Raw genomic sequence first — 16,125 nt, forward strand, 5'->3', positions numbered from 1 at the left:
TATGATCGACTGGTTCAGCACCTCCATGATTGTGTGAGGAATGCCAAGAGAGAGATAGCCACAAAAAAAAGCCTGTCTTTGAAAACTCTTGAACTTATTCAGCAAAGTGGCTTGGCACATGCCTCAGGCAACCACAAACGAATTTATGAGCTCGCAAAGCGGTGCAGAGATGCGATAAAGACCTCAAAGAGAAAAGAGCAGCAGTGTTGGTAGATGTGGCAGAAGGCGGGAAAAGCATTCCTAATGCCTGTCTGTCCTTTGACAACTACAAGACCAAGATGACTGCCCTCTGCCATCCTGATGGATCTATCACATTTTCCAGAAGGGCAATGGAGAAGATTGTCCATGACTTCTACTCAGATCTCTTTGATAGCCACGTCCACCTGCCCACATACCAAATTCTGCAGGATGGATATGTCATTCCCAATGTTCTCCCTTCTGAAATCTGACATGCCATTTCGTTGGTAAAGAAACGAACAGCACCTGACCGAGACAAGGTCAGACCTGAACACCTGAAGAACCTGCCATCAGTACTCATCAATACAGTGGCTTGGCTCTTCACACACTGCCTGTCTGAATACAAGGTTCCGTCCCAGTGGAAAACCAGCAGGACTGTACTACTGTACAAGAAGGGAGACATTCACAACATTGGCAACTATCGCCTGATATGCCTATTATCTGTCATCCACAAGCTGTTCACTTGAGTCATCCTGAATAGGATTGGCAGAACACTAGATGAAGGACAGCCATACGAGCAAGCCGGGTTCCACAAAGGATTCAGCATGATCAACCATATCCACACGATAACTTAGCTCATTGAGGTTTCTCTGGAGTTCAAGATGCTGCTCTGTCTAATGTTCATTGATTTAAAGAAGGCCTTTGATTCTGTTGAGACGGAAGCAGTCATCGAAGCCCTAGTCAGTCAGGGTATTCAAACTCAATACATCAGGATCCTCTGTGAGCTGTATTACGGATTCCCTACCAGGATCTTACCATTCTACAAAGAAGTGATCATCGATGTCAAGAGAGGGGTTCAGAGGCTGAAGAGATAGCACAGCGAGTAGGGCTTTTGCCTTGCATGCAGCCGACCCAGGTTCAATTCCCAGCATCCCATATGGTCCCCTGAGCACCGCCAGGAGAAACTCCTGAGTGCAGAGCCAGGAGTAACCCCTGTGCATCGCCAGGTGTGATCCAAAAAGCAAAAAAAAAAAAAAAAAAGAGAGGGGTTCAGCATGGGGATACTTTTTCACCGAAATTCTTCAGTGCCACCCTCAAGAACATCATGCGAAGACTGGAATGGGAAGGAAAGTGAAGATAGACAGTCGGCAACTACACAACTTTGGCTTTGCTGATGATATTGTTCTAATAACACCAACCATTAGCTAAGCAGCACAAATGCTGGCCAACTTCAACCGTGAGTGTGGAAAGGTTGGACTCCAGCTGAATCTCACAAAGACAATGTTTATGAGAAACAGTCTCGTTCCTGACGTTCCATTCGCTCTCAATGAAATGACCATCTCCGAGTGCAACAGTTATGTGTACTTAGGTCTAGAAGTCAACACGACGAATGACCTGGCACCTGAGTTGTGCAGGAGGAAGAGAGAAGCTTGGAATGCCTTCAAGAGTGTCAAAGAAATAGCTAAGAGGATGAAGAACCTCCAGCTCTGGGCACATCTCTTCGATTCCACTGTACTTCCTGCATTAACATACAACTCAGAGACCTGGACCCTACGAAAACAGGATGAGAATGCTATTCAGGTCTCCCAAAGAGGAATCGGAAGAGCTTTGCTTGGAGTATCACGCTTCACTCAAATGAGACAAAGAATCCGGAGTTCCGACCTCCGTCGACAGTCAAGAATCAGGGATGCTGTCTCATTTGCCAAGGTGTCGAAAATCAGATGGGCTGAACGCGTAATGAGATTTGGAGATGACCACTGGACTAGAGCTGTTACTGACTGGATTCCACGTGATGTCAAAAGACTGTGTGGCCGTCCACCTACAGGATGGTCAGACTTCTTCGTCAAAACCCTGAACGATTAGTTTGAGGCTCTTCATGTTCTTAGAATGAAGAGACAGCATTGAGCTACACTAGAATGCGACAGGGACGAATGGAGACATTACTAGCGCCCACTTGAGCAAATCGATGAGTAATGGGAAATCAAGTGATCAAGTCAAATGTGGGGAGCGAGAGGTCTCCATCTTGGCTTTGTGGGCCTGTACATTCCTCACAAGCACATGGCATCCCACCACGTGGCCCTTGAATGATGCAATCTGGCTAGCCCCTCTCTAAGTCTCCACTCCTTTTATGGCTATCTTGACTATCCATCCTGACTGTCCGTCCACTGTCCACTGAGTCTTAGCTATGACAGAGATCAGCCCATTCTGTTTCGCGCTTGCACCACCTTAAGGTATATAAGGGCCTTGCAGACAATAAGGCTGGTCGTATACCTTCCATCCAAGAGGTGCGTCCATTCCTTCTCATTCAGGACTCCCTCGCCCAGGATACCCCTCATAGGTGGAGTCCTGCAGGTCGGAACCCCACAGCACCTAATAGCACCCCACAATAATGCACTTTATAAAGGCACTTAATAAGGGACCTAATGATCAATGTCTGTCAAAAATATTATAGGAACTGTGATAGGTAATTTTATATACTTACTTAATTGTGATGTGGAATACACAGATATCTTACCAAACAATTTTTTTCTGGGTGTGCTGGAATAGATTAGTATTTGAATCATAGAATGGGTAAACAACTCCTTCACCAAAGTGGGTAAACATAATCTAATCCAATAAAACTCTGGACAGAACAAAGAGAGAATGGGGGAATTCTCTTTCCTTGTGAGAAGATATATCTATCTTATGCTTTGTTCAAACATTGGCACAACTCAGATATTTAGACTCAGATCTTTTGTCCTCAGATCTTTAGTCTTAGACTGAGACTCACACTATCAGCATCCCAATTCTCAAACCTTTTGACTCAGACTGAATTACACCACCATCAATTTTTATGTCTATCTGCACATTAATAAACACTTTTCTAGGCAGAGCACATGTATATAAATACATAGAGATTTAAAAGGAGATTTATTATCAGAACTAACTCTGGTGGTAGTTCTAAAGGAAACTAAAGGTTTCTATATATTCAAACAAACATTAACAGTGCTAAAAATCAAGCCATGGGAAGGGAAGAATATTTGCAAACCTGTGTATATATATATATATATATATATGTGTATATATGTGTGTGTGTGTGTGTGTGTCTATGAATAACATACATATATAAAGGTAAAGGTAAAGGCCCTCCCGTTGATCATCAATTTGCTCGAGCGGGCCCCATAACGTCTCCATTGGAGACTTTGTTGTTACTGTGTCTGGCATATCGAATACTCTCGGTAGCTTGCTGGGCTCTCCGAGAGGGGCGGAGGAATTGAACTCGGGTCAGCCATGTTGGCTGCGTGCAAGGCAAACGCCCTACCCGCTGTGCTATCACAAAAGAAAAACATACATATATATATAAGAAAATCATCCAATAAAATTATTTTCAAAAACAAGCAAAACAAGTTTTTAAAAAGTAGACTAATTGGTCAGAGGATACCTCAAAAACCACATATATCTCTTACAAGCAGGAAGTTCAGGTTCATTTCTCAGCATGATGTGATTCCCCAGTGATGACCCCCAGCAACAAGGTGTAGCTGGGATCACCAGCACAACAGACCACTAAACTTACAAACAAATAGCAGATGAGGAACAAAATAGACAATCCCCCACATAAGACATTCAGAAACCAACAAATAAGTGCAAAATGCTCAATATAAAAAAATCTCAGAAAATACAAATTAGATTAAACAATCAGATTAAACACTACCACAGCGCTGTGTAATCCCATCAATGGCCAAGATCCAGAGACTATAAAACCAAGCTCCCGGAAGAGAAAAATGCAGAGTCTCTTTCCCCCACTCCTGGCTCTCTTCACTGGGGCCCCTTGGAGGGGGGCGGGTTGAGTTTCCCTCCCGGCCCCGAGCAGAGCCCTTGCAGCTGAAGACCTCCGGAACCCAGCCACTGCCATGCTCAAGACCACTCTCCACATGCTCAACGAGCCTCACACATGAAGTAACCAGCAGAGAAACCCAGGTGTACAGGACCCAGGGCTGAGATCTTCAAGCCTGCTCGGATCTGGACTGAGCTTCCTCCACCCAGATCCCCCATCTTCTAGTAGCTAGGCAGTTGCACCCACCAGCTGCCACGGCCGCTGTGTAATCCCATCAAAGGCCAAAATACAGAGACTATAAAACCAAGCTCACGGAAGTGCATGGCCACATGCAAGGCCATGTGACCTCTTTTTGTCTAGTTTTCGCTCTCAGAGAACCTGGAAGGCTACCAAGATTATCCTACCCTCATGGCAGAGACTGGCAAGCTTCCCGTGACGTATTCAATATGCCAAACACAGTAACAAGTCTCACAATGGAGAAGTTAATGGTGCCCACTCGAGCAAATCGATGAACAACGGGATGACAGTGATACAGTGATTAAACAATGAGATATCTCTCAGAAAGGATTATTATCAAAAGTAAAAAAAGACAAGTGATTTTTAGGGATGGGGCTACAGTGATAGGACAGCAGTAGGGCATTTGCCTTGCAAATCACGGGCCTGGCCCAAGCCAGGTTCAATTCCTCCGCCCCTCTTGGAGTGCTCAGCAAGCTACCGAGAGCATCTTGCCTGCCCAGCAAAGCCTGGCAAGCTACCCATGATGTATTCGATATGCCAAACACAGTAACATCAAGTCTCACAATGGAGAAGTTACTGGGCCTGCTCAAGCAAATTGATGAACAATGGGAGGGCAGTGCTACAGTCCAGTTTTTAGAGATATGGGTTTATTTGAACCCATCTGTACTGTTGGCAGTAATCCGAGATGGAGTGGCCCCTTTGAAAAAGTGTGAAGGTTCTTAGAATGTTATTCAGCTGGGTAGCTCTTGAATCTAGTAAAAAATTCTGTATATCTCGAATCAAAGCAAGATTTCAAGAGTAAGAATGTGACAGGTGAATGATAATTCTGGACATGGGCGATGGACCCAGGATAGCAGTATTTTTGTTTTATTTTAGCCTCACAGAAATGATCAGGTGGCCCTGGAAGCTCTCCTGTCAGTTCTTATCCAACCAGCAATCACCTCAGTATAAGCCCTGATTAGGCAGTCGTCCCCCAGCCCTGTAGTATCAAGCATTACTTCAAGCAGTGCTCCTTGGCATTCAGGAGCATGGAGTGCAGTGCTCAGAGACTTCTAGGTCATACCCAGAATTACTAGATGGACCATGTGGTGCTGAGGATAAATCAGGGCACTCACACTCTGGTGAGGTTCTCACTTAAACTCACTGTTTCTCTTTAACTCTACTCTTGAGCTGCCACAGCCCAGCCACTTCCTGTCTGCAACCTGCGATTCTGTGTTTTGGTCCCTGCAGCAGGTCGATGCATCAAGCAGAGCTCTGCTATTCTGGTATGCCTCCCTCTGGCACACCACTCACTGTGTCTCTCTGAGTGCACAGAAATACACTGCAGAGTCCTCCACCTGGGAGGCTGAGATGACAAGTTTGATGGATTTGCTTGTCTTCTGGAAATCCAGTGAGTAGCGACCTTCTCTTGCATTTTCCTCATTATAGGAGTCCTGACTAATAAGGAAAATCATTTCCCGATGGCTAGGCTGCTTGTACCAAAAGAGACTGTAGATGGAGGAGCTGGTATCATATGTGCAGTCCAGGGTCACAGTCTCTGTCTCCTGCACTAGTATGGAAGACGAAGTTTGATTTACATTCTGGGCAATACTGGATCCTGGAGGGGAGAAAAAAGATAAGAGGTGTGGGCCAAAGAGATTCCATATTGCACTCTGCTACCCTGCATCCCAGGGCACCCACAGGACACTGCTGCATCCAGTCCCTTGGCCATGGAGGAGGCACATTCCCACTGGGGCCATGCTCACCTAGCCACATGGAAGCCAGGAACACCTTCAGAGCACCGCAGAGCAACATGCCTCCGTTCTTCCACCAGGCCGAAAATATCTTCAGTAACAGGGCTCTGCACTGTGAGGTGAGTCTGACTGGGTGAGGGAAACACTGCTGAGTCTGTGCTGCTGCTGCCCCCTAACAGGAAACAGGGGGTTCCTGGTACAGCAAGTTGGTGTGTGTGTCAGATCAAACTTCCCCTGCATTGAGAGGCTCCTCCAACCCACATTCCCCTCACATTCATCAACCACGTCCTCCTTTGCACATAATTATATGGGAGAGGCAGGGAGAAATTTATGGTTACATTAATGTGACATTCTTAATAAGATAAAAATTTTAAAAAAATGAATATGTCTTTCCAGGAGGTAAGCCTGGGAGAGAAAATGATAATATGACGATAACTTCCCAGAACAAGCACAGTTTTGTACCATAATTGTGTGATCATACCATAATTGTACCATAATTGCTTACATGACCTAAACACAATATGAGAATTTGAAATTCAGACACATAGCTGCACAGAAATAGAATCAATTTTTACATGATTTTTTTCTCTTTTTGGGTCACACCCGGCAATGAACAGGGGTTACTCCTGGCTCTGCACTCAAGAATTACTCCGGGTTGTGCTCGGAGAACAATATGGGATGCTGGGAATCGAATCAGAGTCGGCTGCGTGCAAGGCAAATGCCCTACCCGCTGTGCTATCTTTCCAGCCCCTTTACATGATTTTTGAGAAGTGAAATCATTGAGATAATAAGGCACTGAGATCTATTTTAATAACTGGGTACCAGTAAGCACATTATTTTGTTTTTCCAACTTGGAAAAATCTCAGGCTTGAAGAGTAAAATAGCAAATAAAATGAAATCAGATCCTAAATCTCCTGGTTTTCAAATGTCCTCAAGTATGTAAGTGCTAAGGAGGGTAATTAAGTTCTGTTTAAGTCATGATCCTGAGATGATGGGGGGAGGGGGGAAATGTCTGGATTATTTGTTCTAAATGCAATGATGTGCAAAATTTAGCTGAATGGTAGTGGGAGATAAATGAAATTGAAGCAGGTAACAGGTACCTAGGGAAGGGCCCCCTCATGACTATGAATTTGGGAAGTAAAGTATCCAATAGCCCCAGGGCTGAAAAAAGCCACCTTGTGAGCACAGGAACTAAGACCTGATAAAACCTTTCTCTGGGCCAGCACAGACCCAGAAAAGACTGGATCCCTTTCAGAGAGAAGCTTCAGCAGAACAAAGGCCTGGAAAGGAATATCAAAGAAGACCATCAACTACTCCCTACTCTACCTCTTGGCAATCACTCTATATCAACCTTCTCTTACCTAGGTAAAAAGACACACATGGGCAGGTTGGGAAAACACTATAAGAGTCAACTTGAACAAAGGAAGTACTCACATGTGCTACCTGAGCCCATGTACTGCCTGTGCCCACATGTAACACTGGGGTGTAATGGGGTTCCTATGTTCTCTCTCTCTCTCTCTCTCTCTCTGATGCATCTGCATCTCGTTGTCTCTCTCTGTCTCTCTCTCTCTGTCTCTGCCTGTCTCTGTCTCTGTCTTTCTGCCTCTCCCTGTCTGTCTCTCTCCCTCTTTTCCTCCCACCACACCCCATACCTCTCCCTTCCTCAAAACTTCAAGAAAACCTTATACTTTACTGCTAGTCTGCTGAAATTCTTTTCTCTGAGGGGAAAATGAAAACCGAAAAGGCCTGGGGAGGATCCAGGACTGACTTCCCTTTCCTGCAAGGAGCAAGGTTCACAGCTGATTCCTGGCAGTCCTAGATTTCTCCAGCTGTTCTCACAGGGCAGAGGTAGATCAAGAGGACGTAGCAGATCCCCTTCTACAGGTTGCCTCCTCTCTCCTCCCCACTCCACCTAAGTCACCCAGGGATCCCACAGACATCAAAGCAATATCATGGAGACAGAAATTGAAATGACACCCACCCACCAAGAAATGCTGGCAGAGGAAAGGGGCAGGTTCTGTCCTGGAGCCTCTGGAAAGAGGCATCCCTGCCAACACCCCCATTTCATTTCAACTCCTGACCTCCAGACCCATGACAGAAAAGGCCTTTTATTGCTTTTATTCACCAAGATTATGGCAAATTATCCAGAGAGTAGAAAAAAATCAGCCCTGGGGGAAGTTTAAACTTGAATTATCTGTATCTGAATCAATCTAGATTCTCACCCTAGAGAGATTTTCTTTTCCTTGCATACAATAAATTCTCCCCAAGTGTGGTAAGGCACTTCAGAGCAATGGTAACAGAATCTTCTCAAGATGAAACCAGTAAACTGACTCTAGGGTCCCTCTCCTTCTGCTATGATTCTCTAAGAAACTAACTAAAAGACATCACATTTTCTGTCACAGGGGCTATTTGTTACTCTGAGAGAAATACAAAGACAATTGTGTTTGAGGGCTGTAATACTGACTTTTGTAAGGTCCCTTGGGACCCTGAGGGAGATTCCAGAGTTAAAACTCTACTAATTAGTAACTCCCTTTCCTGCCCCCTCCCTAGTAGAGCCTAAGCTGTGAAGCCCTTCCTTATTGGGGTGTAAATTCTGAAATCATTCGTTGACTCTTCCCTGCTGGGATGTAAATTCGGAAACCATTTGTTAGCCCTTCCTTATCTGTTACCTCTTTTAGGAACTTTTCCCTTATCCGCTTCCACCGAATCAAAGGGAGCCAGGTGATAACCAAATGTCCAAGGTACCAGATGCCCACTAGCCACAATGCCTATGTACTTAAATGCTGATCTTTGAATCTATAGGCTAAGGAGTGATGTACTTTTAAATGGATTGGTTAAGAAAGTATATGTTGTTACAAATCTATTGGCTATGAAATGTGCGGGCTTTGCTGTAATGGCCAGTGAAGGCCTATATAAAATCCCCTTTGAAGAAGTTCGGGGTCTTGCCTCACCTATCTGACCTGCGTGTCTGTGTAGGCAGCTCGACCCTGGCTAGCCAGTCTCACAATAAACCTTGCTTGCTGTTTGCAGTCTCTGGAGTTTCTTTGTCGTTAAAGGGAGATCACGATCCGCATCCTAACAACTTTCTTATTCAGATGTGTTCATTTCAATTGAAGTTTCCTTGTAAACTTAAATTTTCTAGCAAGTTAAGTAGCACCCAAGACTCAGCCAAGATATATCAGCTCACCATAGCAGCTGCCAACTTATGCATACTTAGAATATGAGGGAATATTAAAAGAATCTGAAGAGCAGCTTATTCCTGTCCATTGGAAAAATGGTTTAAGAATTAATCTTAATAAAAAAATATAATTTCCATTCTTTTTTCGAGTTGGGTAAAATGAACAACAAATACGAATAAAATTTTTGCACATACAAATGACAATGATTTTATATTGTAAATATAACAATACAAATAAAATGTCCTGGGGCTTGAGCAATAGCACAGTGGGTAGGGTGTTTACCTTGCACGCAGCCAACCCGGGTTCGATTCCCAGCATCCCATATGGTCCCCCAAGCACCACCAGGAGTAATTCCTGAATGCAGACCCAGGAGTAACCCCTCTGCATTGCTGGGTGTGACCCAAAAAAGAAAAAAAAAGTCTTGGAATAAATCTTAAAGTAATAAAGATTTATGGATTGTGTTCCAGCAATATTTTTGAATAATCAAAGGTCAATTTTCAGATATTTGTTATTCACAAAATAATTTAAATTAAATCAGTAGGCTTATATTAAAACTTTGTTCTCTGTAGCCGTGATTAAAAGACTAAATTCTCAAAAAACAAATAAATAACATTTCTAAATTTTTAAAGTTAATATATAACTGTAATAATAAAATATGGAGAAATAAAAGCATATTTGTGAGCTGAATCTGACGGTCATGTTCTACAATACATAGTTTCATTTAGTAAGTTCCATCAAACACACAAGAAATCTAAACATGACTAGGATCTATGGGAAAATGCTGGTGAAACTATCTCAACAAGAAAGAAGAACTGTAAAATTTCCACCTGAGATGTATAAATTTTATCACAAATAATTGAAAGAGTTACTTTTTACGTTGACAAATGCCCACAAACCCATTATAAATCTGAAATAGAAATAAAAGAACTTTGATTGTTTAGTTCAAGAAAGAATATTATGTAAAAAATATTAAATTCTAATTATACAATGATTTGTAATGACAGCAAAACTAAATATAAGCAGTAAATTATCTGGGTTTATTATGCATTTCACATGTTTATATTTTATATTTAACATGTGATGTAATATAAAATAGCATGCATTACTTGAAGACAAAAGATAAAAACTCATTCATAAATAAATTTCACCTTTTTACAAATGATTAGTTAATTAGCAGAGACTGAAAAAAATGTTGAATTGCCTTCATGCACTTTATTGTAATATAAAACATAACAAAATCTCTTCAAGGATTTATTCAGCAACATTCACTCAACAACATTTTTAACTCTTTCACACCTGCATGAATCTGACTTCTTTTATAATTTACTGTCTCATACATTAGCTTCCATTGCAGACAAACCTAACAGAACCAAAGAAAAGGGGGCTGCCCCCAAAACTTGGGTTTCAGCACAGGTTGCAGGTGCCTGGGAAGCAATGTGTGCTTGCTGCACAGAAGTACACAGCTGAGTCTTCGGGCTGCGTGTCTGCGATGTGCAGGGCAAGATGTTTCTCATTCTTGTTCAGTAAAACCGTGTATCTTTTGTCTTGTTCTTGTGCCTTTGTTGAACGAATGTATATTATCAGCTGGAGACTTTTCCCAGGTTCTTTCTTATACCAGGGGAAGTAGTCTAAAGCACTGTTTGAATAGTTACAGTTGATAACAGCCTTGCTTCCCTGCTGGACACTCAGGGTGGAAGGACTCTGCTCCACCTGCTCTCCTCCACTGACACCTAAAGAGAAAGAAAACGTGACACTATGAAAATAGGTCGCTACATATCAGAATAATTTTTACTATAGGACTGGAGAAAACCTCGATCAAGTCTTCTTTGGCTGCTAAAGTTTATCTTCTCACTCATTCTCCCAATCTCTCAACTCACAGCCCATCCGCAGCCACAGGAACAGGAATCCGGCTCCAATGGGTGGTTTCATTGTCCCTCCCTTTAGAGACCAAGCGTGGACCTGCAATGCCCAGCAGACAAGTTGCTTCCAATGTCAAATTAGTTCTTTTCCTAACAGCCAATGTTTTCAGGCGTGAGCTCCTCAACCAATGAGAGAGTGCTTCTGCCACAGGCTGTTCTTACTGAAGCCAATGTTCCGCGGCAACAGCACTGCCATCTAGTGGTCACATCCGCAACTACTGAACTTGCTGCTCCCGTGTGTTTTGCAGTGCCATTGAGGGACTCGGTCACACAAAAAGAAAGCAAAGGTCACATAAATTAGGATTGGGTTCAAAATCTGAATGGAGAGACCAGGAGTTATATATCTGAGCACTACCAGGTAAAGGTGAGTAAGTAGGAAATAGGTAAATAACCTTGGTGTTTAATGGTAGATGTGATTTACAAATAAACGATAACTCCGAAAAACATCATGTTCATTCACTTAAACTAAGAAAATACATTCTTTCCTTTTGGTCAAATTTGCCTTTTATCCTCTTGTTTTATGATGCATGTATTTTTCTAAATGGAAATATAACCCAAACTGAGAATAGTGATAGAAAAAATACTCAGTATTTCAAAGGCCTTTTATCTCCAATCCTCTTTTTTAGAAGAAAAGAGGTCTTGCATTGCTCTTCTAGAACTGAGATCCAAAAATAAAAAATTTGGACTCTTTATTCAATAAATATTACTGTGATAAAAGGAAAAGATCAACTCTCAATGATAAATAAGGGGATAGCTCCGTTAGTTTTATATTTCAACTATAGGAAATAGCTTGACCAATAGATTTGGTTGATTTGCCATGAGAAATTTGGTATAATTAAATCTATTCCAAGGTATGTGTATAAATAAATAAATGGTTCTAAAGAATTGACCTTGAGATATGATCTCTGGGGTACCAAGACTATCGCATTTCTATAAGTAAGAGCTCCTTTCCTGGGGGTATGGTGCTGCCAGCAGGTCAATCTGTACCTGTGAGGTGAGTGCATCAGCAGCCTGATGGCGCCTTCAGACTTCCATATACCTCAAAATTTCTGCTGTACCTTTGGCCAGACCCCAAAAACTTGGGGCAAAGTTTACCAAGAAAGTAAATAGCCAAAAGTTAGGTATGTGGGAGACACACCCACAAACCAACTCCGGCACAGTTATATAACTTGAGGCAAGGCCTCTCTGGTTCCAGATCTAGCTGCTTAATGGCCATGATCCCAGAGACTCAGAAACAAATCTCAAAACCCAGCGGCTTTTGGCAGAACTGCGTCTGGTCCCTACAGTAGGTTACTGGCACTGGGCCACCCCAGGTGGGAATAGGTTTCGCCTTGCCCTGTTCCCCCTGGTGGCCCGATGGCTGCCATCCTCCAGAGGCCACTGGACAGTCAGGTTTGGGCCTGCAGTGATGAGACATGCAGGGTCTTATGGGATAGGGGTGGAGCTGGCCCCTTCCTCCCCGTCCCAATGAAACCCCAAGTCGCCGCCCACGAATGGCCTCTCTGACTCCTGATCAAGCTGCTTAATGGCCATGATACCAGAGACTCAGAATAAAAATCTCAAAACTCAGTGACTTTTGGCAGAAACGTGTTCAGTCCCTGCAGTAGGTTACCGGTGCCAGGCCACCTCAGGTGGGAATAGGTTTCATGCCTTGGCCTGTTCCCCCCTGGCAGCCAGATGACTGCCATCCTCCAGAAGCCACTGTCCCTCCACGTGCTCCCCCTTGGTTTCTCGATAGCTGCCATCCTCCAGAGGCTATTGGACAGTCAGATTTGGACCCGCAGTGATGAGACACACTGGGCCTCACGGGATGGGGGTGGAGCTGGCACTTTCCTCCCCATTCTAATGAGACCCCGAGTTGCCACACATAACGGCCTCTGTGGCTCCTGATCAAGCTGCTAAATGGCCATGATCCCGTAGACTCAGGAACAAATCTCAGAACCCAGCAGGTTTTGGCAGAAATCCCTCCAGATTTGTTAAAATTTCGAAATTTCAAAATCGACATCATATGTTATCCATAATCAGCAATTGAGAACAAATTGTCTACTGCTGCCTTTTTGGCAGATCTGAGTATTGGGGTAAAATGCCAAATAATAATGGTGGTTCAGGTGTCAAATTATTGAATGTAATCAGAGTAGAGAGTAATGTGGCGGTCATCTGCCCCACAGGTAGGGGGAGGGTGTGGGATAGGGGTATACTGGGGCTTTTGGTGGTGGAGAATGGGCACTGGTGAAGGTATGGGTGTTTCATTGTGTGACCAAGACTTAAACCTGAAACTTTTGTAACTGCTCTCACAGTGATTCAATAAATAAAATTATAAAAAATGAAAAAAAAAGGCAAGGTGGAGTTCATGACCAATTCAATCAGCCTAATCAGTGGCTGAATAAACAGCAGTACTCCTACATGAAAAAAAAAATAGAAAAAGAAGAACTCCTTTCCTGTGATTTGTACCACTTTTCTACAAATAAGGAAGATAAACAAAATTCTTTATTCACAATTTTACACCATCAATACTTAAGGAAAACTTTTAATGAAGAATCACAAATCAAAATGTCAATTTTTGTGTAAAAATGTGTTTATATAAAACTTCTTTATTCTAATAACCTTTGTTAAATTTATCATCCATCCTCAATATTATGCAATACACAAACTCCTCATTGGACAGATTTCTCTCTCATTAGAAACATATACTTTAGGTCAATATTTTGCCTTTTGCATCACTGTATCCAGCATTGAATGTTACCATCTGAAAATTGGTTTGAGAGATATGCCATAGAGATGCCTCAGGCCCCATACCAGGCTATTTCATCTGGGGCCACACAGAGTGGGCCAGGTGAGTTCCCCTCCCTGTCTCAACAGAGCTACCCCAGCAGCTGAAAACCTCCAGAACTCATTGCCTCCATGCTCATGACCTCTCTCCACACGTTTGGAGGATCCTCACCCACGAGTGAATCTATTACTGGACCACGCAGCCATATTTACAGCCATGTGTCATGTCATATTTTACATCACTAATGTACCAAGAGTAGCGTACATTTTATGGGGTTTAAAGTAGAAAGCAGATGTTCAATGAACTCAATGAAACAGTGAGACAGATATCCGGTAAATTAAAGGAAGACATAAGAGAAACAATAGAGAAAATACAGAAAGAAATGAGAGCAGAAATTGGAAAGCTGCGCACAGAAATGTCACAAAAAAAGATTCAGTGGATGAAATAAAAATTTCAGTCTGTGCCCTCAACAGTAGAATGGCCATAGCTGAAGACAGAATCAGTGAGCTGGAAGATTAGCTGAACGAAGTCTACCTACAGGCAACAACAAACAATGGCAAGAGATCTCAGAATAGCTCTAGATCGAATCAGAGTCCTAGGAGATGATTCCAAGAGCAACAACATTAGAATCATTGGAGTACCAGAAGGTCAGGGAAACAATCCCAATAAAAAAGCCAGGTTAAACAAATCATTGCTGAAAAGTTCCCAGAGCTGGACAATGCAGCCATTCAGATTCAAGGAGCCCTAAGGGTGCCAGCTAAAACAGATCCTAACAAAAACACTCCAAGACATATCATAGTTAGAATCATGGATGCCACGGACAAGAGACACAATACTGCAAGCAGCAAGGTCAAAGAAGGAAATCACATACAGGGGAGCACCCCTTAGATTCACAGCAGAACTCTCAGAGGAAACCCTCCAAGCCCAAAGGTAATGGTGAGATATAGTGAAAAAAACTCACTGAAATGAACACTTCACCAAGAATACTCTATCTGGCTAAACTCTCAGTTTACACGGACAACCAAATCAAACTCAAAGGAACAGTACACTATTTTGTGGATAAACAACAGCTCAGGAACTTCATAGACTCAAAATCAAACCTAAAAGAAGGGCTAAAGGGGCTACTATAAGACAAGACAAACCCTACAAGCACAACAGACCCCTACAGAAAGATGACACAAAACCCCATAACAATAATCTCTCTCAACGTTTAATGGTCTAAATTCACCAATTAAGAGACACAGTGGCAAAATGGATTCAGAGACAGAACCCAAAATTCTGCTACCTACAAGAAATTCATCTCAACACTCGGAGCAAACACAGACTCAAAGTCAAAGGATGGAAAACAATCCTGCAAGCAAACAGCTATCTCAAAAAAGCTGAGGTGGCCATACTAGTATTCAACAACATAAATTTCAGGTTAAAAAAGATTAGAAGGGACAGCGAAGGTCATTTTCTAAAAATCAAGGGATATGTACAACAGGAAGAAATCACACTCTTAAATGTATACACTTCTAATGAGGAAACAGCTAAATATTTAAAACAGCTGCTAAGAAATTTTAAGGAGGACATTGCTAGCAACACAATAGTTGTCGGAGACTTCAACATCACCTTATCACCTCTGGATAGATCAACAAGAACAAAACTCAGCATGGAAGCATTGGCTTTGAAGAAAGAAATAGAAGAGAGAGGGCATATAGACCTATACAGGGCTTTACACCCCAAAAAGAAAGAATACACATTGTTCTCCGGTGCACACGGAGCGTTTTCCAAAATAGACCATGTGCTAGGCCACAAAACATACCTCAATAGAATCAGGAAGATAGAAATAATATCAACAATCTTTTTAGACCACGAATCAGTGAAGATAGAATTGAATGTCAAACAAACACGGACAACCAAATTAAACACCTGGAAATTAAATAACTCAATGTTGAACAATGAGTGGATCAGGAAGGAAATCAAGGTAAAAATAGAAGATACCTGAAAACAAGTGAGAATGAAGACATGAACAACCAGAACCTATGGAATGAAGCTAAAGCTGTGTTAAGGGGAAATTTATAGCTCTGCAAGCATTTCTCAGGAAGGAAGGGCCCACATAAACAACTTGACTTCACAGCTCAAGATCTTAGAAAAGAACCAACAAAAGGAGACCAAACCAGGCAGAAGGAAAGAGATAAAAAAAATTAGAGCAGAAATCAATGACATGGAAACCCAAAAAACAATCCGAAAGATCAATGAAACTAAGAGCTGGTTCTTTGTGAAAATAAACAAGATAGATAAACAACTAGCAAGA

The 16,125-nt window shown here is 42.5% G+C and overlaps 2 gene segments (V, D, J or C); both read right to left on the bottom strand.

Moving 5' to 3' along the window:
* Positions 1–5,517: 5,517 nt before the first annotated feature.
* LOC130042000 (T cell receptor alpha variable 14/delta variable 4-like) lies at positions 5,518–6,022 on the bottom strand. The segment is given in 2 exon segments: positions 5,518–5,825; positions 5,974–6,022. Coding segments are annotated over 2 exon segments (357 nt in total).
* Positions 6,023–10,544: 4,522 nt separating this feature from the next.
* LOC130041669 (T cell receptor alpha variable 13-1-like) lies at positions 10,545–11,069 on the bottom strand. The segment is given in 2 exon segments: positions 10,545–10,870; positions 11,018–11,069. Coding segments are annotated over 2 exon segments (378 nt in total).
* Between the last annotated feature and the right edge of the window lie 5,056 nt (positions 11,070–16,125).

The sequence above is a fragment of the Sorex fumeus genome, unplaced genomic scaffold (genome assembly GCF_029834395.1).
Source record: "Sorex fumeus unplaced genomic scaffold, SorFum_2.1 ptg000098l, whole genome shotgun sequence".
Lineage (NCBI taxonomy): Eukaryota > Metazoa > Chordata > Mammalia > Eulipotyphla > Soricidae > Sorex > Sorex fumeus.